Source organism: Sus scrofa, chromosome 9, assembly GCF_054392235.1.
Source record: "Sus scrofa isolate SSC_HxYL_T2T_F1_AM1 chromosome 9, Sscrofa_HxYL_maternal_Yorkshire_Landrace_v2.0, whole genome shotgun sequence".
Classification (NCBI taxonomy): Eukaryota; Metazoa; Chordata; class Mammalia; order Artiodactyla; family Suidae; genus Sus; species Sus scrofa.
Genome location: NC_139391.1, coordinates 129,937,681 through 129,960,203, shown reverse-complemented (window position 1 = coordinate 129,960,203; position 22,523 = coordinate 129,937,681). Strand labels below are relative to the sequence as shown.

At 47.4% G+C, this 22,523-nt stretch overlaps 1 protein-coding gene across 7 annotated transcripts in view; it reads right to left on the bottom strand.

The window, feature by feature from the left end:
* Positions 1–22,523, bottom strand: part of RGL1 (ral guanine nucleotide dissociation stimulator like 1) — a 295,309-nt gene that overhangs the window by 9,073 nt on the left and 263,713 nt on the right. For all 7 annotated transcript variants that reach the window (XR_014816489.1, XM_003357576.6, XM_005667818.4 and 4 more), the window contains 7 exons: positions 22,035–22,119; positions 16,609–16,698; positions 14,752–14,838; positions 13,128–13,160; positions 10,553–10,674; positions 7,969–8,058; positions 4,010–4,196 (listed from right to left, as the gene is read on the bottom strand). Coding sequence is in view for 6 of the 7 variants with exons in the window: in XM_003357576.6 (XP_003357624.4) it covers positions 4,010–4,196; positions 7,969–8,058; positions 10,553–10,674; positions 13,128–13,160; positions 14,752–14,838; positions 16,609–16,698; positions 22,035–22,119 (694 nt within the window). In the remaining variant the exon portion in view is untranslated. The remainder of the gene's footprint in view (positions 1–4,009; positions 4,197–7,968; positions 8,059–10,552; positions 10,675–13,127; positions 13,161–14,751; positions 14,839–16,608; positions 16,699–22,034; positions 22,120–22,523) is intronic.

The window sequence follows — 22,523 nt, the reverse complement described above, 5'->3', positions numbered from 1 at the left end:
GATCAGATCCAAGCCAGAGTTGTGACCTACACCACAGCTATAGCACGCCGGATCCTTTAACCCACTGTGCTGGACTGGGGAATCGAACCTGCGTCCTGGCACCGCAGAGATGCCACCAATCCCACTGCGCCCCACTGGAAACTCCCATTTCCATTCTGCTTCCTCTCCACCGTCAGATTTTGGAGCAGGAGGGAAATGTCTATATTTTTAGAAGTTTCTAAGATAAGGACCACAGATTATCCAGCTCTGTATGGAACACCAGCCCTGGAAAGGCCCCTGGAGAGGGCCTGGCCCCACTCCCTTTCTACTGCCGAGGAACCTGAGGCCACAGAGAAAGAAGACTGCTGACAGCGCCATCAGGTGGTGCTCCCAAGTTTCCTGACTTCCGGGCCAAGTTCATGGAGCAAGGGTGGCACCAAGGCCCTGCCTGCAGTCGGCGGTACCCTCGTGAATGAACACAGTACACAATGCCTCGGGTTCAGCACTGCGAGCTTGTGATGAGCTTTCATATTATCTTGTCTCATTCTGGTCTCACAACCAGCTCATGAACAAAATGCAGAGCATTAGAAAGGTGAGAGAAATACATCAAGAGTGACCTGCCTAAGGGAACACAGCCTAACCAGAGGCTCCATCACTAACTGCATTTGCTTCGAGATCCTACTTTGCACACTTTCATGTGGAAAAACAAGGATAAATAAGGAATGAGGTGCTAGACCGAATGTGTCTTCCTGATCATTGTCAGGGTTCTTATATGCGCAATACCAGTTACCGAAGAAACAGGATGCCCCCAACTCACTAGGAGGTGTTCAAAAAAAATTATTAATTGAATCATTTAAAGTATCAATTCTTCTTATAGGAAACTACAAATAATTTTTCAGAATGAATTAAGCTGAATTATACCACATTAAGCCAATAAAATAATCTGGAAGTCATTCAAAAAAATAAATGACTTAATGGAGTTCCCGTTGTGGCTCAGCAGTTAACGGGCCTGACTAGTATCCATGAGGATGCAGGTTCAATTCCTAGCCTCGCTCAGTGGGTTAAAGATCTGGCGTTGCTGTGAGCTGTGGCACAGGTCGCAGATGAGGCTTGAATCCCGTGTTGCCGTGCCGGCAGCCGCAGCTCCGATTCGACCCCTAGCTTGGGAACTTCCATATTAGTGCCAAAGGTGCAGCCCTAAAAAGCAAAAAACCAAAACCAAAACCAAAAAAATGACCTACTAATTTAGTTTTTGTCATAGCTGTCTACCTTCCCATGAAAACGAAGTGTAGAAATTCAGCTTTCTGATTATCTGGCTTCCAAGTAAAATGGAGTCTATTTTATTTCCTATGAACTTCTACTATAAATTAAATTCAATTGCATTGTTAGTTTAATTAGAGCCAGCAAGCTGATATGACAACTCTGATATTTAGGAGTCTAACTGTGGCTCTTTTATTAATAATACGGTTTAGTTATTTTTATTTTCCTTAGTTTCCAAGTGACTCACCTGAGTGGCTCAATTTGAGGGCTAACTGGTGGTGGTGGATCATTTTAACCTCCTAACTGCTTGCAGGTTTACCACACAGAAGCCAAGAGGGTCTATCTTCCAAATACTCGTTTGAGTTTTTCATCTTCTCTTTCCTCCACAAAAAAAAAAATCCTTTCTCCTTCGTTAGATTTTCCCATGGTTTTAATGACACTCTATTTACGATAAAACCTTGAAGATGGCTGGGTTATAACACCACTAAACAGATCACCTGATGAGCCCAAATTCTTACGGAGAATTGAAGCAGTGTGGTGCAAATGTGGAAATATTTATAAGTCATGATGAGGGGAATGAAGAGAGGGGAATGCAAATCGCACTTTACTCACAAGAGCAACCTCACCGTGCAGCCAGGGAAAAGGTGCCGGGCTGTGTGGAGGCTACAGGACTTCAGAGGAGGGAGGGGCAGGGAGGCCTCTAGGCCCAGCGGAGCACCGGGCACCGAGACCTCTCCACTAACATTTGGGGCTTCTGCAGCCCAGCAACTCCCTGCATCCAATTCAATTACTCATTTTTAAACCTATGGAAGTTCATGACTCTGGGTAAGGTTCATCCAAAGAATAAAAATGCATGACTTGGGCGAGAAATGAAAGAGCCAGTGTGCTGCGAAGACAAAAAGGATGCAGCAAGGGGTGTGCACACCCCCTGGGCACCTGCAGCTTTAAAAGGGATGACCTGGGCCTGCGTGCATGCCCACTGCACACACAGATGCAAATGTGAATCCACCCCCTTCCTCGACAGGGAGAAAGCCTACAAAGATGCGGGCAATAGCTTAGCTGTCACCCCTGCACAACATCCATCAGCAGAAAGGGGGCCTACGAAGCCTAAGAACCTGTCGACAGGTGAATGACGAGACTTCACTCCAGATTTCAACAAATTCCATGCTAAGTGTCAAGGCATGAAGACTGATTCCATCCCTGGTTACGAGACACGCCTGAGAGAACGGCCAGTCCACAGGCGTTGGTAGAGCTTGCTTCCAATATTTGGAGCATTAAGGATGCGTCTCTAGATTTCAAAGCAGGAAGGTGAGCAACCCAGCTGGGGCAGCAGCTGAGTCACCTTGCTCTCATAACTCTTTCCTGGATTGGCTATTTTATGACCAGGCCACCTGAGGTTCCCAGATTGCTGTTGGTGCTTAAAACACCACACACATCCCCTTGCAGATAGCAGAAGCAAACAAAAGGAAGGAATTCTTGCCTACACTCTACTTCACTGGCCTAAGCATAAGCTAAGTAAGGGGCCAGAAGTCACTTACGCAGCAAGTCTGGCCAGCCAAAATCCTCCCCAAATGGCGAAAATTCTAGTCATGTCAAAGTTGACATTTCTGATCTAAGCTCCTTGACCAACAGACTGAAGCAGCCGTGTATCGCAGAGGAAGATGGATCTTTCGTTTTCACATGCCGCCATGGAAATGGGAAACTCTGGGAATTCCTTTATCACCTCTCATCACTTTCTCTTTTGGGGGGACACAGTAGATAGTAAGTATCACTGTCACCAATACCTCGCCCTCCCCTGCATCCACACCCTTGGCCCAGTGACTCCACAGTTCCTCCCACCATAAATAAATGTGGGATTTGGCCAGTACAAAGTCGGTAGATACAACCCAAGTGAAGGCTCACGTGCCTGCAGGGCTGGGACTGCCCCCTTGCTCATCCCATTTAGCGTGCTCAGAGCACGCCCTGTTAGCTCGGTACTCCAAAAACAAAAACACGGAAAGGCAGGTAGCACAGACAAGGACCAAACCCATGGCCTAGGGCCAAGCCCCATGCAAATAAATCAACCAGCGTGCAGATGCAGGACAGAGAATAAATGGCTACTGACTGATGTCACTGAGTTTTGGAGCCGTTTGCTCGGCAGCATCACTGTGGTAAAAGCATGGGTGAGACAAGGTGTGACACTGAGAAACTGACATTTCTGTCTCTTGGCTTTTTGCTCCTTCTAAGAACATCCTCTATCTCCTAAATAGAGCTCATGCTACAGGTTAGAGTCCCTCAGCTGCCTCTGGATGTGGGTATGGAACCACATATATATATATTTTTTGCCTTTTATGGCTGCACCTGTAGCATATGGAAGTTCCCAGGCTAGGAGCTGCAGCTGCAGGCCTACGCCACAGCAACAGCCAGATCTGAGCTGCATCTGTGACCTATACCATGGCTCATGGCAATGACAGATCCTTTAACTTACTGGGGCCAGGGATCAAACCCACATCCTCAGGGATACTAGTCAGGTTCTTAACCGGCTGAGCCACAAGGGAACTCCTGGGACAGTATTTCAAAGGCTAGATGAAGAAATCAGGAGGCTTCTCATGTCTAGACATGTTTCTATAAGGAAGGAGTCTTCAGATAGAACTCTGCTTTTAATACCTCTTAAAAACATGACGCGCAAAACACTGTAGAGTGATCAACTGAAAAAATAGACACTCCTTCTGTGGCAAACACCATGCCGAGTGCCTGCGTTAAGCATGATGGGAAGGGATCACGCATATACCTTTTTTTGAGGCTCGTCGGGTGTGTCCATGGGAGTGATGGAGCCCTCCTCCGCCTCCGAGTGGTTTGACTCACAGGATGACACGCTGACAGAGTCCATGCTTTCACCAGAGCTCCCGCTGGCGGTGGACTTGGGCTGCTCTTTGGTGGGCGTGCTACTGGTAATGATGTCTGACCCCAGAAACAGTCTGCAGAAAACATGATGCCAGGCATTCGGGCGCTTACAAATTTGGAATCCATGATTAAGCAAATATTTTAGGCAAACTTGCTACAAAGTTTCTAACAGGCCACAGTAACATGTTGTCTCCATAGGTTGTTTCTAACCTCAAAGGACACACAGATTGCTTAGCTATATTAATCTGAGGTCGTTCTGAGTCAATGGTTCTCCATTTTTTGGGAACAGTTCATAGACCACTTTGGCAAGGTCAAAATACCATGGCCACACCCCTATCACCATAGAATAAACTCTGTCTAGGAGACTTAAGAAGAAGGCTGGCACTGCCTTGGACCAAGGAGGAAGACTTCGTTTTCCATCTAGTGAACAAAAATAACCTAAACCCCTTCGCTATAAAACAACTCGATAAGAAACATTAAATTTTTTTTTTTTTTAAAGTTGGGTTGGCAAGACAGTAAGGAAAATCCCTGCAGGCCAGACCCGAAAAGAGAACTGAAAACCAGAAGCACGCAAGCTAACTCTGCAGCTGCTCTGAATGGGGAGTGAGAGGTGCCAACCTTGGCAAACTAGGGACATGGATTTGAACACACACTCAGGATCCAAAGATGAGGGCTCCTGTTCATGTAAGGTGGGGAGTTAGTGCTGACGTCTTTCTACAGAGCCAGGACCCTCAAAGGGCTGCACAGTGAGGGAGTAAAGAGATGAGTTAGAAAAATATCTTCTTACAGGTCCTGGAAGACAGCAGGGAAATTTATCTGCTGGCCTGAGCTTGGGTGGAAGAAAAATGTCTCCCCCAAATCATGTGTGATCTTAGCCCCCACCTCAATCCAATGTGCTACCTGGCTGGTCTAAGAAAGAGGAATTCTCTGGCCAGTGAGCTTTCTGAAGAAATTATAAATTTAAAACAAAACAAATAAACAAACAAAAAACCTTTCTGGAGGAATATACCTTAGACAGGCTGCAGAAAATTCCCTGATAGAGATGAGCTCACAATACAAAATTACAAAATACAAGCAAGGGAATAACCCTCCCAAAGAGAGAGTCAACAGGCATAACAAATGCAAATCTCAGCTCTTGAGAACTTCAGATACAAGAACTGCCAGAAAGAAACTAAGGATTCATTCATTCATTCATGCTTCAACAAATAGTGTCTACCATGAGCCAAGCTATAAACCAAGCATGTTTAAAAAACATAAAAGGCATAGGAGAAGAAATTGACAACAGGAGTTGAGAGCAAGACACTCTGACAAAAGGACAGAAAGATCATTTGAAAAAAAAATTAATTCTAGAGTGAAAAACATAGTGATTTAAATTTTAAAGCTCAGTGGAAGGATTAAATAAATGTTGATAAGTTGTTAACTAGATGATAGGTCTGAAGAAAATCCTCAGAGATCAGCATCAAAATAGAAAGACATGAAAAGTAAGAGGTTAAAAGACAGAATGGAGTAAGAAATGCCTGCATGTATGTGGGGAGATTTCCAGAAGACAAATGAGAGAATGGAAAAGGGACCATATCTGAAGAGACGGTGGCTAAGAAGATGGCAGAACTGGGGAATCACATGAATCCTCACATCTAGGCACCCTATCTTGGATAAATAAGACTAAATCCCTACTTAACCTGCAAAAAGGTATCTATCAAGGACAAAAGTTCTCCAAAGCAACATGGCAGGGGGTATAAGGCAAAGGAACAGTAACTAAACAGATGTGAGACACCTCAAAAGCAACAAGAGACGTCAGAAGACGTGGAATCATATCTTCAAAGTGCTGAGTGAAAATAACCGTCATCCATGAATTCTACACCAATCTACTATAATTCCAAGCATGACGCCAAAATAAAGACTTTCTCTGGAGTTCCCTGGTGGCCTAGCAGTTAGCATTCAGCACCTTCTCCCCTGTGGCCCAGGGTCAGTCTTCGGTCTGGGGACTGAGATCCCACATCAAACCACTGCATACTGTGAAGGAAGGAAGAGGGAGGGAGGGAGGGAGAGAGGCAGGTAGATTTTCTCCGACGGTGAGTTTTACCACTAACAGACAACAAGGAGTGAAGGCATAAGATGCGAGAAGGACTGGCATGTAAAGAACCTCAGCAGATGGGCCCGAACCTAAATAAGGATTAACCACATGAAATAACTATAGTAGAAGCAACGAAGGTGGGCTTGGTTTTGTAATTAAGTATTTGAGGAATGATAAGCTCAAATCCCAAGACCTAAAGCACACCTTTGTCCTGTCTCATCTCCACGCCATCGCCTCTTGCCCCAGTTCCCCTCTCGCTTCCTTTCCTGGACCTCCAAGCACTAGTGGGGCTCTGCGGGAAGAGCTAAGCTCTGACCGCAATTCACCAAAGAGAAAATAATGCTACTGCCTTACTTCTCCACGATTTACAAGGTAGACCTTTGAAGGCTGTGAACTAGTGGTCCTCAGTCCATTAACTGAGTCTCCAACTGAGAACGAAGTTGTTCTAAGACTAAAGGGTCTTCCACTGTACAATTCCATGAGGTCATTCTCTCTGTAAAGGTTAATTCTAGCTCAGTACTAAGCACCTCTGAGCTTCAGATGTGGCATTCTTTCCCCTAAGGCTCCAAAATTCTCTCCAACCTCTTTGGATGATGGGTCATTAAACGTGGGGAGAGCAAAAAATACATTCTAAGCATTTGTAATAAATGCTAAGATCATAAAATCTTTGAAAACGAGTGGTATACAAACAATGGAGAAATCTGAAGCAGGTGCAGGAGAGAGATGTCGAGGGCAGGAGGCGTGAGCAGGTGACAGTATTAACGAAGGTGGTCAGGGAAGGCTCACGAGCAGGTGACATTCCAACAAAGATCCAGAGGACGCGAGGGAATGAGCCGTTTGGCTGAGGAACAGTGTTGTAAGTGGAAGAAATGGCAGATAAAGATGAGTGTGCCCAGGGTGGACTGGGTGGCTGGACTGCACGGAGTAGAGTGAGTGGGAAAAGGTGAGGACAGCAGGAGGGGTGGGCGGACAGGGCTGGGATAATGCCACAGACTCTCAAGAGTCTTGGGGCCACTGTAAAGACTTAGGCTTGAACCCAAAGGGAGACCAGCAATCCTAAGTTAGCTACGCCTGGCACTGAATGGGGCATCCGTGGGACGGGCAAGGTTCCGGCCCTCAGGTGGCTACCATTCCACTGCAGGTGGAAGGTACCAATGAGAGTGAGCGGGGCACATGGCCACGCGAGACAGGATGCTCTCTCGGGGGGTAAGGTCTGGGGTCACAGCTGAAGGAGCTAGCCCCGCAGAAAGCTCATGCCAGGCTACAGGAGAGCTAGTGTGAACACCTAGTGCATCCAGTGAGCCACCAGCCTGGCGTGGCTGAAGGATGACTGGGAAACGGGCGAGGCTAGATGCTGGCGAATGAGGGGAAGTGTTGGACGAAAGGAGGGGGAGAGAAGACTCGGAGGAGGTCACACTGGGGCCGTGCACAGGATAAGTTCTCACCAGGAGAAGCTTTAAAGCAAGGCTGCAGCCTAAGCTGGTGTACGCATAACAGATCCCAGACTATTTGGCGGAGACTAGCTTGTTGGAGCAAGGGTGGGACCAGAAGCCAGGAAGGATGGTTCTGGAATGGTCCAGGTAGGAGATGACGGTGGTTCATACCAGACAGAAAAGTAGAGAAGACTGAATGGATTTAGAAAACGTACTGTGTTCATGACAAACTACTGAACAAGTGAGTGAAGTGGCTCCAGGGAACTTTGTTGAACCCGCTTCCCCTCCCCCACTCTGCCGGGACCCTCTCGGGCCCGGGGACCCCAGGGCCACACTCACAGGCTGAGCCTCTTCACCATGCTCTTCCGAGGCTTGGGCGAGGTGGCGCTGGCGTCGGCAGCCGCTTCGATCTCGCAGGAGAGGGCATAGCTGGGGGAGAAGGGGGAGCCGTGAGGGCAGAGCTTGAGAAGGGGACACTTAAATTCACAGGACCTGCTGGTGTCCTCTCAGAGGAAGGCTCTGAGTACTCGAAGTAAAGAGATGTCCCGTGGTGTTCTGTGACCCGTGTCCCAGGGTGCTGACTTAATGACCAGATTTCACAAATGGGCACATGTACCCCCTCCCCTCAACACCCCCCCCTCCCCCCGGCAGCCCCACTGGCATTTGGACTGACTCTGTGTCGTTTTGAAAACCTCAAAGACATGGAGTTGCCTGCTCTGGCAGCCCTGAAAGCTGACTCCTCTGTTTTCCTGATCACTCTTCATCCCATTTCGGGGCCACGAGAAAAATCATTTTTTTTCTTCTCTACCGCCTCCCTCCTATTACTTCGTGTGTGGACACGCTCAACTTAGTGTTTATCTATGGGAAATGAAACAACAGACTTTCATCAACTATCCGATCTTCAGTAAATAGACATAGGCAGTTATGTTATCGATAAAAATATCTACATGTGATTTTTCGCTGCCATTCTAAATTTAAAATGTTCCAGATTCAGATATCTCTACACCAGGCAGATATAACATCCACAGGCACAAGAGGAATTTATATTCTGCCTTGAAATGTCATTTGTTTGTTTGTTTAAAATTGTATGCCTGCACCAGTGGCAAAATGTCTTTTATAAAAACTTGGAGCTATAGCTAGGAGATGGACTTGGCTCTGGGGAGGTGAGGAAGGGCGAACGTGGTGAATATTAGCTTGGTAAGTTGCTGATGATCTGTACTTTTTTAAAACCTAGAGATGCATCCAGGTAGCTGGTCAAATAGAAGGATTCATTGATAGGGAAGTTATTCCAATATGAATTTCAGCTGTAGGGGTTTTATAAAGAGCAAGGAAAAAAATGGAGTATGTTTAATGAGATTCCTTTAATCATTTAAAAGTCAGCTGTACAGCTGGTATTTTGGGCTTGAACCTTCTGATCCAATCCACCAGCCATGCTACGTATGTTTCACATGTGAGAATGTACACAGAGAGCAAGTTCATACCAACTGATCATCAGACCAGAACATGTAGAGAGGCAAGAACTGTTCTGTTGGCTACACGGCCAAGAAAAAAATCTGCACTAACTGACGAGTACTCTGAATCAAGGTTTTAATGGAACAGGACCAAGCTATTCTGAGATTAAAAAGGATCTCAGAAGCCGTCTGTCTTTCAAACGAGGAAACGGGCTTTGGGGTTTACACGACCTGCTCAACTTCACACATCCACCATCAGAGCTTAGCTTATCGAGTCAGGCAGACCTGAGTCTGAATCCAGACTCTACCACTGGCTAGTTACAACACTTCTCTAAACCTCAGTCACCTCATTGGCAAAATACCTATTCTGCGGCCAATTTCACCCTCCCTGATGAAAAACTTTCAAGGAACTCCCCTGGTCTACAGCAGGGGTCAGCAACTATTTTCTGCAAAGGACGAGAAAATAAGCATTTTAGGCTTTGCAGGCTATGTGGTCACTGTGGCAACAACTCTGGTTTTAAAGCAAGAAAGCAACCATAAGTTAAGACGTAGAAGAATGAGCTGTGTTCCAATACTTTATGCAACGCTACTAAAATGTTAATTTTGAGTAACTCTGCCATGTCACAATTCACTTCTTTTGTATTTTTTTTTTTTTTCAGCCATTTAAACATGTGAAAACAGGCAGGAGGCTGGATATGGCCTGTGAACCCTAGTCCTCTGAGCTGCGGGGGCAAGACCACGTGCCCTTGCTGAGCCCATATTCAAGGCCCCGGAGTTCGTGTACCTGTCCCTGCTCGTTAGTCTTTATTTTGAAAACTGCCACAGTACAGAGTTCTCACTGTCCTTCCAAATGCCAAGCCTGTCAGGCCACCAGCCCTCTGCTCACGTTCCTCTCTCTGTCTGGAATGTTCTTTTCCAGCTCTCCTGGAGAAATCTTTTCCTCAAAGCCCAGCCCAAATGTTAATGCTTTCATGATGAATTCCCCATCTCCTCCCATCCTTGGTTCCATGGATTTTTCCTGCCGGTGGGTCCTGTAGTACTTGTGACCCACTGGATTTCAATTCTTCGTGAGTTTGTGCCTTCTCCCCACTAGAAAGTTCCCTCGAACCAGTTAACAATAGTGACACACGTGGCCGTGACGGTGGCCATGGTAGGAAAGATGAGAGACACTGAACGAGGCTGCCCCAAATAGGACTGCATTTAATCCTCACAAACATTTTATAGAGGAGGATCTTGAACACCAGGCAGAAGAAGTGACTTGTGTGAGGTACAAAGATAAATAAATGCCAGCGAATTCTGAGGCCCTCAATCCGATTCTCCCTGCGGTGCCACGACCCTCTGAACACTGAGGATCTGGAGCACAGGAGCGGCCTGCTACACGGTGGTCGAATAAATGGCCCACCAGGAAGTGGGAGCAGTATGCCTCTCGCCAGCCCTGCAGCGCCCCCGTGAGGGTCAATGTGCCCGCCTACCTCTCCTCCTCTGTCAGGAGCTGCTGCCCCTGGAACCACTGGATGAACCTTTGGTCTGGGGTCATGCAATAGCTGTTGCAGGCAGACTGTAAGAGCTTGATTTGGGCAATGACTTCAAATTCCTAAGGCAGACAGAACACCGAAAAGGAAGCATGAATAAAAAAGCCAAGCAAATGGACATCTTTTCAACATGAAAACACACCACTTTAGGACCGACGATGGAGAAAACCACTTAGGAGAGCCCTAAAGCACAGGCTCCCTTAGAAATAAAGCAGCTGAACAACTCACGCGGTCCAACTCTGCTTCACTGAGGTCTTTGTATGCTTTTGTGGCCTAGCCTGCTTTCTCCTTGAAAAAGCAATTTACATGAATAAAACAAGCAACCAAAGCAGCTCAAAATAGGTACTACCTTAGGTCAGAGTGGCTTCTTTATTTCTCTTTTCCATTTTCACTCTTGGGACAGAAAAGTTATGTGGGTTTTTTGGGGTTTTTTTGGTTTTTTGTTGTTGTTGTTTAAGGCTGAGTCCTTCTAACATGTACTGAAAAATTCTATTTCCTAAAAGCTAAAGGGAGAAATTAAGTCAGGAAGCGCCCGGCTTCCCCACCCCCCATCTTCTTCAACCCATACCCCTCAATAAATCCGTTTTGCTAGAGGGTTGAATATCTAAACAGCCCAGGGCCTCGTAAACTCGAATGTTTAGATTTCCTGAATCCTTGGGTTTTTACTGCTCCAGTAAATCATTTCACTCCATCTTTTAAAGCTCACAAGAGAAGCAAGTGTATAATTATGTCCAAAATTATTTATACTTCTTTAGATGTTTCAAAAAAGATTTCTGTAAGGCAGCAATGACTGTAAGCTTGAGCTTTAGATTTTACACTTAAACTTTCCCAAAGTCTGGAGTTCCCGTCGTGGCGCAGTGGTTAACGAATCCGACTAGGAACCATGAGGTTGCGGGTTCGGTCCCTGCCCTTGCTCAGTGGGTTAACGATCCGGCGTTGCCGTGAGCTGTGGTGTAGGTTGCAGACGCGGCTCGGATCCCGCGTTGCTGTGGCTCTGGCGTAGGCCGGTGGCTACAGCTCCGATTCAACCCCTAGCCTGGGAACCTCCATATGCCGCGGGAGCGGCCCAAGAAATAGCAACAACAACAACAACAACAAAAAAGACAAAAGACAAAAAAAAAAAAAAAAAAAAAAAAAAACCTTTCCCAAAGTCTAACATGCTGGTCTTCAAAGGAAAAAGATTACCCCGAGGGGCCATTCTCTAGTTAAAGGACAGAGACGGGTACCGTGGAGGCAACAGCGGAATTTATGATTCCACGACCGAAGGAGCCCAACGACTGGCAGACTCCATAGGTGTCAACTTCCCATCCAGTGACCTCAACCCTTGGCCTCAGTATCCCCCAGGAACGCGTGCCATCCTACGCTGCCAGGGACAGAGGACTTACAATCGTCCAGGGTAGCATATCTTGTTACTTAGGAGTTCAGCCTGGTTAGTTCCTGAAACTTTGGTTCTAACTGCAATGTCATTTCCTCCTGGAAGCTGCTCTGACCCCACGAGTTGGGGATAAATGCCCCACACATGTGCTCCCATAATATCCACTGTTTCCACTCATGAGCCCTTATCAGGGCTATATTATAACTGCCTGTGTGTCTACCTTCTTCCTTGATTATGAACTTGGTGAGGGCAGGGAGCTCTGGATTTTTTTCTGCTGCAACGCCCAAACGTATCACAATGCCTGACCCATGTCAGGTCTGCAGTCAGCATTCGTGCGCTCAAAGAATGAATGAGTAACTAAAGAACAAGGACAATGCTCTGGAGTGACGTTATTATTTTGCTCACTCCGTTTCCTCTGAATTATTTAAATCCACCATTTCGACACTAAAACCACAGTGAATTTTCAAAGCTCTGTTTTATTTAGGGCGGTGCAGAAATGCTTTACTCTCCACAGAAAAATGCGAATTCATGCTGAATGCTCCACAGGAGAGGCCGAGAATCATTAGCCGCATGTAACAATGCAGACCGTTTCCTGTCCTCTCTCCACCAGGCCACCTTCACCAATGCTTCTAGCTCAGAAACGCTTCCAAAACCCTTTCTCCTCCACAGAATGAACCCGTTACTGCGGAAGCGGATTGCAAAGAAAGAGATGGTGAGGGGGTCAAGACAGACACGTGGGAGTTCTCTTGTGGAGCCACAGGTTAAGGACCTGGCGTTGTCACTGCTGCAGCCTGGCCTCCATCCCTGGCCCAGGAACTACCACATGACACGGGGGCAGGACCGATCTGAACCCCGGCTGTGCTGGCAGGTGACGCTGGGCAAGTTACTTCCTCTCTCTGAATCCTGGCTCCTTCATCTTTGAATTGAGGATGATAAAACCTACCTCACAGGGCTCTCGGGCAGTAACACATGGGACGATGCCACGCAGGACAATATAAGATAAATTTTAGTTCAGTAAATGCTAATTCCCTTTTTTTTTTTTTTTTTGCCTCTATTAAAAACTGAAGTCTCCATTTCTTTTAATTTCTTTCATCCCCAAATAAAGTAAAATGGAAAACCGCAGGCGAGACCCCTACTCACCCTTCTCCTCTTCTCAAAGTTTATCAGTCCACCCTGAAAAAAAAAAAAAATTAAAAAGAGTGACAAACCATGCTACTTTGAAACACAGGCCTATTTGTGCTAGGTCTTATTAAAATAGCTCAAAGGGATAATAAAGTCACAATTATTATTATTATTTTGGTCTTTCTGCCTTTTCTTTTGCCTTTTTTTTCTGCCGGCCTACACCAGAGCCACAGCAACTCGAGATCCGAGCCGCGTCTGCAACCTGCACCACAGCTCACAACAACGCCGGATCCTTAACCCACTGAGCAAGGCCAGGGATCAGAACCCACAACCTCATGGTTCCTAGTCGGATTCGTTAACCACTGAGCCACGACGGGAACTCCTAAAGTCACAATTATTAGCGACACCATAATTATGCTACTGTGGAGGAAGAGATGCATCATTTGCTTAAGAAAAATAGTCTTTTAATGATAATAGCACAGGATAGGCAGACAGGCTTCTCTTAGAACGTCTGAAACCAACTAAAATAGTAAATAATGATGAAGGATTTCTAACACAGAATCCAAACACATTTGCAGAGCTAGTCAAGGCAAAAACTTGAGTAAATGTTCTGTTACACTTTTTTTTTTTTCTTGACCAAAAGCAACAAAACAAATGGCCATTGACTCATTACTAGAAACCAAATTGTCAATGGTTTATCAAAAGGGAAGTCGTTTCTAATAACATCATCACAAGAGTTAAGTTTCAATTCTCCACCTGCCAGCTCCTATTCTTGGTAGGCTGAATTTAACTTCTCCATCAGTGGTCACGCCCCACAAATTCCCCAACACTTAGGAGTGTTTCCTGAGATAAGCTGGGACAGAGGATGTGAAGAGGCAGAGAGCCTCTCTCCAAGAGCGAGCAGGTCCACAGCCCTGAGGACGACCGTGGAGGTGGGTCCATGCAAAATAACTGCTACTCCTTCTAATCCTGATACAGTAAAAAGCGGGTGGACTGCATGTGATCGTGTGATAACCAGGAAGGTGAGATAAATTTAAACATACAAAAAAAATCCTCACACTGCATCGCAAATACCAAATCCTTTCTCCATGTAATAATATTCGATTGTCACTGACAAGCAGTTTATTTTATTAGGTTTTACTCCTTTTCCAATTCTCAGAAGGAGAGAGAGGGAGAGGGATGGGGAAGAGGCAGGCCGGTGGGGGGTGGGGGGATATGAAACAAAAAAGGGATATTTAGACCCTATGGATCTGACTGACCCCCTCCCCCGGCAGGTAGACTGTTACGGCTTATCTTTCCCTCAGCTCCACCTGCCAAAGTCCCACCCAAAATCACGGCCCCGCTCAAACCCGCTCCTTTGTAAGGCCCTGCCATGACCCCCCCCCCCAATGTGGAGCCCCTCTACTCTCACCGCATTTGTGCTTGAATTCTTACTATCTCCATCCGTCACTGCCTGCTTCCGTCTACACCTTCCACTGGATTGTGAGCCACTGCGGGCGTTACTCATCCCTGTATTCCTCACAGCACCCAGCACAATGCCACGGTCACAAAGAGGCCGCCACACACTGGCACACGTGCTTTTCTCTCTGGGGTAACTCAGGAGAGGGCTGCGGGTCCCCCCGCCCCGGCGGCCAGCACTCACCTCGATGTAGTCCTGGAGGGCGGTGTCCAGCATGGTGAGGTCCGTCAGGAAGGTGCCCAGGTAGGGCACGGTCCCCTGCATCACGCCCTGAGGAGCAAGCGCAGCAAAACCATCTGTCAGTGGAGGCTCAGGGGCTCACGGCCTCTGCGCTGGACCAAATGGACCTGCAGTCCACGAACTCGGGCAGTGGGTGTTACATGGCTGGGGGACCTCGACACCATTTGGAGAATATTTAAGGACCATTCAAGGCCTGGTTTAAGGCCACTAGTGCTAACCTCCATGAAAGAGATTTTTTTTTTTTTTTGTCTTTTCTAGGGCCGCACCTGCAGCATATGGAGGTTCCCAGGCTAGGGGTCTAATCAGAGCTATAGCTGCCAGCCTACACTGCAGCCACAGCAATGCCAGATCCAAGCTGGGTCTGCGACCTACACCCCAGCTCATGGCAACGCCGGATCCTTCACCCACTGAGTGAGGCCAGGGATCGAACTCGCAACCCCGTGGTTCCTAGTCAGATTCGTTAACCACTGAGCCACAACGGGAACTCCTTGAAAGAGATTTTTTTTAATTCCTACACAAAGTCTCCACCAGGGCAGGACCAGGCTGCCTGACCTGCGTGAGGCTGGCTGTTTCCTCAGCTAGAGCTGCCTGGAGAGGCTGACACCAAGCGGGCTGTGTCCTTCAGCCCCTCACTGTCAGCTGCTGTGTGTCCTTCCCTGTGATATACACAAGGTCTCATCCCGAACTAAAATAATCTCTCTTTTTTTAACAGCTATTTTTAACTTGTCTTTGAACAACCAAAAAAGCCAGAAGTGCTGCGAATGTTTCACAGGCTAATTTATGTCACAGAAGAGCCCCATCATTCAAACACGGCATTTCTGATACATGCCCAGCTTTCCCAAGAAGGAGCAAATCTCCTCAAGCCGGGCTGAGAATATTCACAGCCTGTCGGTCCCTCACTTGCTCGCTCTGGTTCCCCCACCCCTCGACACTGGAAGTTCGGGGAGTTTTAAAACTACAGCCGATAATGTTCATTAACTACCTTTCAGTCTTCAAGAGGGAGGTATGATGCTCCTTTGGGCACTGAAAAACTGGAAAGATCTGGCTGGGTTTGGGGGTCAGAAAAGGACGAAAGGGTTGGGACCAGAAGAAAAGATCTCAAGTTCACGGACCAGGTGGCCCCGGGAGCAGACACTCTCTCCCCAGCACCCGGGCCCTGGGCCACCATGTGTTCCAAGCTGACCACAGCAGGCATTCCTGTCGGGAGCTGAGGCCCAGGAGGTCTCAAGGCTAAGGTCGCAGTAGCTCCTAAGTGCAGGAGTGGATGAAGGAGGACAGCAAAAAGGACAGAAGTTTTCTTGCCACAGATGTTCCTTCTCCTCCAGGAGGAAAAAAAAAGAAGTGGAGTTTTCGTCGTGGTGCAGCGGAAACGAATCCGACTAGGAACCATGAGGTTGCGGGTTCAATCCCTGGCCTGGCTCAGTGGGTTAAGGATCTGGTGTTGCTGTGGCTGTGGTGTAGGCCGGCAGCTACAGCTCCCATTAGACCCCTAGTCTGGGAATCTCCATATGCTGTGGATGCAGCCCTAAAAAAAGGGCAAAAAGACCAAAAAAAAAAAAAAAAAAAAAAAAGCTCCAGGAACATGATTGGTGACTCTCTGTGTTTACCTCCTGCTGAGCTGAGTGGGAGTGCGAACAGCTTTCCTACTGACCTCCCAGGGCTGCTGAGAAGAGATGAGGTAAAGAATGGAAGAACTTCTTTGAGGGCAGGGGCACCCTGCAGATGGAAGGTTCTGGTGCCAGGCAGGTTCCCAGCACCCACAAGGGGCGGCTCTTTGGTGACCCCTCAGGCCTTACATACCATGTCCTTCTGGAGCTGCAGCCGCCTCTGAGTCCGCTTCTGGTTTTCTTTCACGCTGCTGTCCAGGTTTGCAAATTTTGAGGTTCCTTCCTAAGAAACAGAAGCACAGAGGGGAGTGATGGAGAAAGATGCTAGAAAGAAGTAAAGGGGGATCTAGTTTCCAGTACAGAACCTCTGCAAAACTACCTGCAGCCATGCACAATGAAGGAGCCTCCAGCAGGTTCTAAGCTGTCTTAGGCAAACGCCTGGCTTGTGGAAAGCAGTCTATTCAGGATAGGGCTTGGTAGCCATGGTTTTCCTATTTAGTTATAAAATCAATCACTGGAGTTCCTACTGTGGCTCAGCGGTAATGAATCCAACTAGTATCCATGAGGACATGGGTTCAAACCCTGGCCTCGCTCAGTGGGTTAAGGATCCAGCATTGCAGGGAGCTATGGTGTGTAGGTCGAAGAAGTGGCTCGGATCCTGCATTGCTATGGCTGTGGTATAGGCTGGTGGCTGCAGCTCTGATTTGACCCCTAGCCTGGGAATCCCCATATGCCACAGGTGTGGACCCAAAAAGCAATAAGTAAATAAATAAATTAATTAAAATTAATCATTAATATAAGGCAGGCAATTCCCAGAACTGCAATTTTTTTTTACACATCCCAATATTCACTTGAAATAATCACATGCCCTAGAGTTGAACATCTGTTCCTCTGTACATTTTGTGATTTCTTGATCTTGGCCGGAAATGCATGTGCCAGCATTTTGCGAAAGTAAAGGGACCATGTCTGTGGTATGTCCTGGCTAAATGAAACGTTGGTGCCGGAAGTTTTCTGAGGAAGTCCAGCACGCATCTCTGGAAGCCAGACCTTCGCACATCCCCGCCTCCCGGCCCCGAGTCCATCCGCCAGAGTTGCCTCCCAGGTCCGGAGTGCCTACAAATCAATCCCTCCTCCTGGTGCCTGAGGACAGAGGGCCACCCTTTCTCTATAACAACAAACTCCTCTACATAATGACTCATCTCCAGTTTGCTGACGGCACATAAAGTGGTTTTGGTTTTGTGGTTTTGGGGTCTTGTTAAGTTCTCATTTTCCAGGAACTGCATGAATGGGAGGCAAATGTCACAATTCAGTAGCGCATAACTCGCCATCGTTTTCCCTCAGTCAGTCTTCCTGGGTTTATTATGTTACTGCAGCCTGTGACCTGTCACCACTGAAGGACTGCAAGGGGACCTCCTCCAGTGACGCAGCCTTTCCAATGACACTGCAGCATCAGGAGCTCACACCGTTCGCTAGCCTTCAGCGGGTCCAGGTACGTCACTGGGCAGAACCCAGAGGGACTCGTTACCTACCTCCAGCCTCCCTATTATACATGATAACATGAAGCCGCATCATTTAGTGATCTCCTGCTATTAGCTTTCCCTGGGGAGGAAGGAAAGTGGCCCAAAGGTGCCATTTCCTATTCCAGGTGGTTGTGAGTCCTCCCAAATTCTTAAGAATCTACTTGGAGTGAGAAATCACTTCTCTCTGACTTGCATGCAACTGTCCATCTCTTTCCTGAGTGGAGGTCCTTCTGTTTGCCGTCCAGCTTCATCACCAGCAGATGTGTAATGTATGGACATTACTGCAAACAGATCTAAAATTCTTAGGAAGGACTTCTGAAAAGTTACGAGGCTCCTGAGAATCACAGAGCCACAGAAGTGGGAGGGAGCTTAAAAGAGCACTTAGGACAACCTCCTTACCAGGAGGAGAAAGGCCTGACACTGGGAGCTGGAGGACAGGCTGATTGCATGACTTCATGTCAGCGAGATTCCACTTCTGGCTGGAAAGCTAAACTGACACGGGTCGGTTCTTCCAGATAAGGTGTCAACTGACAATTCACTGCATGCTAGTTCCACTGTGGTGCAAGGGGTTAAGGATCTGACTGCAGGAGTACCCGCTGTGGCTCAGCGGCAATGAATTTGACTAGGATAAGGATGTAGGTTTCATCCCTGGCCTCGCTCAGGAGGTTAAGGATCCAGTGTTGCCATGAGCTGGGGTGTAGGTTGCAGATGTGGCTCAGATCCCGCGTCACTGTGGCTGTGGTGTAGGCCAGCAGCTGCAGCTCTGATCTGACCCCTAGCCTGGGGATCTCCATATGCCATGGGTGCAGCCATGAAAAGAAAAAAAAGGAAAAAAAAGAATCTGACTGTAGAGGCTCGGGTTGCTGTGGAGGTGCGGGTTTGATCATTGGTCTGGCACAGTGGGTTAAAGGAGCCAGCATGGCCACATCCGTGGTGTAGGTTGAAACTGCAGCTCAGATTCAAATCTCTGGCCTGGGAACTTCCATATGCCACAGATGCGGCCAAAAGATAGATAGATAGATGGATAGATGGATGGATAACAGCTCAGCAGTTAATGGTAATTATGTGACCAGGCCTGCACAGCTCTACTACCTTCTGCCCCACATCTGACTTCAGCGTGTTCGGAGCTTCACTGAATAGACGTCTTCACCAGAGCCGAATGCCTAGGCCTTTCTAGCAACTGTTTCTACCAATCCAACCCAACTCCTCTCACCAAGAGTCCCAAGAACCAAGAAGATTTGGTGGCATTTCTGCTTTCCTGTTGTTCTGAGCTGTGTGGACTCAATAGATCACCTGCTTGGATTGACACAAGTTTCGGAAATCCTAAGGAGGTGACAGGTTTAAGATCATCTTTGGTAAAATAAAAACATTTGCTTCCAACAATTAAAAGGAAAACCATAGATTTTTGCTAGTTACGATGTTGCCTCAGCCACCGTAATATAGAGGTAACACCTTCCATCTCCCGAGAAGCAGAAGAAAAGACCATTAAAGACCAAGATTATTCAACCACAAATCAGTATAAATCCAGGAGCGGCAGATTAAAAACAGAGAGTAGCTATTTTTCTCAGCGGTTCTTCTACAAACCAAAGTACTTTGATTGCATTTTATTACAACTGTGCTGAGAATGAACATCCAGAATTATAAACTTCCCATGAAGGATAATAAACAAAGATGATAGGAAAGGGACCTACATATACATATGACCTGCCCAAAACATGCCACTATCATGAATGATAATACACAGACCACACGAATTCATAGCCAAGTTTTTCATTTCTCTGGGATTTCAGCCATATACAAGAAACTTAACTTAGAGCACCGAGGTAAATGTCTACATTTCAGAAAGGTTTATGGGACTTTTAATGTCCAGATATAGCTCTGCTTCTAAGGTTTCAGCCAGAAGACAGCCACCAGGCAATGAGCTGCACAGTATTCGATTTATCTGCTTTGGAAGGATGACTCAGAGCTATCGGGATTTGACTGTGTGGCTCCAGTTAGTCTAGCTTTCTATTACTGACACGGAGACCACTAAGCCATCTCCTTCCAGCCAGATGAGTTTCCACTTAAAGTCTGCAAATCCGGGGTGGGGGTGAGGCAGGGAGTTAACACGACCTCAGCAGGCAAGCCCTGGTCAGTGCGCAGTGCATCAGGTGAGCCAGGTCCAAAGCCAGACAGCAGCCACCTTGCCCTGCTCACACTGTCTACACCAAGAAGGGCTGAGGGTGAGCAAGCTGCCACGTGAACTGGAAGACCCACCAATGCATGGAGTCAGAGTTTCTCCACACGTGCTACATCCCTCATGTGTGAGACATCAGACAGAACAGTGAAAAAGTCCCTGCCTGCAAGAGGCTTCCAGGCCAGCAGGGAGACGGATGCAATGCACAGGCGCTCCTGGTGGAGCATTTGAGAAGGGCTAGGACAGGGGACTGACAGGCTTCTGGAGCCCAAGGGAATGGACCTTCAAGGAAGGATTCCAGAAGAAGGGGAGTCCCCGGTCCTCGGTAAGACATGAAGGAAGAGGGGACTTAGAAGAACAGTCGGGAAAACGGTAGAAGATGCCCTCACAGGAACGAGTGACCCAACAGGTACCAGCTGCTGCCTCTTCTGAGCCTCTCCTCCAGGGCCTGCCCTTTGCTTACACCTGCGGCTTCAACTCCTCTCATTTTCATTTGTTATGCAGACTTTGTGAATACTAAAAATAATTTACATTTGCCCACTGCTGTCAAATATTTCATCTTCATCTTCGAAACAATTCTGTGAGGTCGGCAGACTCAGGAGTGCTGCCGTCTCCAGTTCACAGACAAGGAAGGAGGCTGAGGACAAGGACCCTCTGTTCTAATTGTGCAGTTCAGGGCTTCCTCCCGCAGGAGCACACACCATGGTTTTCTACATAACTGTCTGCTTCTCCACCTCCCCGCTGAGACTGTACTCTCCTGACATCAGGGATTGCCCTCGGTGTGCTTGGACCACCACCGCCAGCACACGGTGAATGCTCAGTCAATACTGAGTTACCACGCTCTACCTGACCTTCCCTGCCTCCCACTCCCAAGGGGTCGAAAGAAATGTCCTGCCTAAGTGATGAAAGCCCGGGCTTCAGAGCCTCACCAGGCTGGATTCAGATTCTGGCTCCACCACGACCAGGTGTGGGACGTCAGGCACGTTCCTTACCTGCGTCTCCGCTAGCTGCAAAATGACGATGAAAAAAATCGACTCTATACGGGGTGAGGAGATGCCGGCTGTTGCATTTGGGATGGATAAGCAATGAGATCCTGCTGTACAGCACAGGGAACTATATCTGACCCCTTGTGATGGAACAGGATGGAGGATAAAGTGAAAAAAAAGAATGTATCTCTATGTATGACTGGGTCACTTTGCTGGGCAGCAGCAAGTGACAGAACATTGTAAATCGACTATAATAAATTAAAAAAAAAAAATCGACTCTCCAGAAAGGCCGTAAAGATGAACTCTGGACCGTGTTCCACTCTGGGGACTGTTCACCATCAATTATTTGTACCTTTATTTGACTACTTATTCTTGCTCAGTGTCTATATCCACCCACGAGAAGGTGAGCCCCTGAAAAAAGGATCCGTATTTGTCTTCTTCATACTCCCAGGGGCAAATCAAATGCTTGACAAACATTAGGCATTCAACCGACGTCTAGAGAGAGAAAATGAACCATGCCATACCTTTACTAGCCTCAAGTTGAGAGGTCAGCACTTCTCTAATGTTCACTAAATACCACTGACTGACAGATTGTGCAATAAATAAAGGATGTGGAATTGCATGCTTGGCCCCCATCCTCCCAGAAGATGTTTTGCTGAGAAGGATGTTCCAGGCCCTCTCACCCACCTAACTGCCAGCACGTGGCCCTGGCAGGGCCATTTGTGAGGGAGCTACAGGCGGCGACCCAAGTTTCACAATCTGGTTGCATCACAGTGAAGCTGAGGAGCTGGACTTTGGATTGTCTCAGCCCCAGCCTTCTTGGTTTGGCATAAACCACCCAAAGTTCTGCCTTCTAATCCCTTGGGGATTTCTCGGGGGGAAGGCACGAATCCCAGGAGCCCCCTGGAATGGACTCCAGGGCTGTCAATACCCTCACCTTCATCAGTAGTTCCCGGCTGGTCAGATGGTTATTATGGTCTGAGAAGATATCTGAGAGTTCTTCAAACATCAGCATTCGGTCCCTACAAAAGAGGGATTAAGAAGATATTTACAGAGGAAGATTAGTCAAAGCCCAACGTCTTTGGGAGTTCTTGCTGTGGCGTGGTGGCTTAAAGATCCAGCGTTGTTATGGCTGTGGCACAGGTCACAGCTCTGGCTCAGATGTGATCCCCGGCCTGGGAACTTCCATCTGCTTAGGGTGCGGCAAAAAAAGAAAAAAAAAAAAAATCCAACACCTTTGGCCCAATTGTCCTCAGTACCCCTGGCTGCAGAGGGATTGTACTGAGCTCAGGATCAATGGGCAAAGTAAGCACAGATGAAGCCAATGACCTTTTTGATGCAGGGTGGCTGATTTTTTTTTTTTTTTAAAGGTAAGCACGGTCACCTATGTGAAGAGAGGGCTCTTTTCTAACCATGCATCTTATAG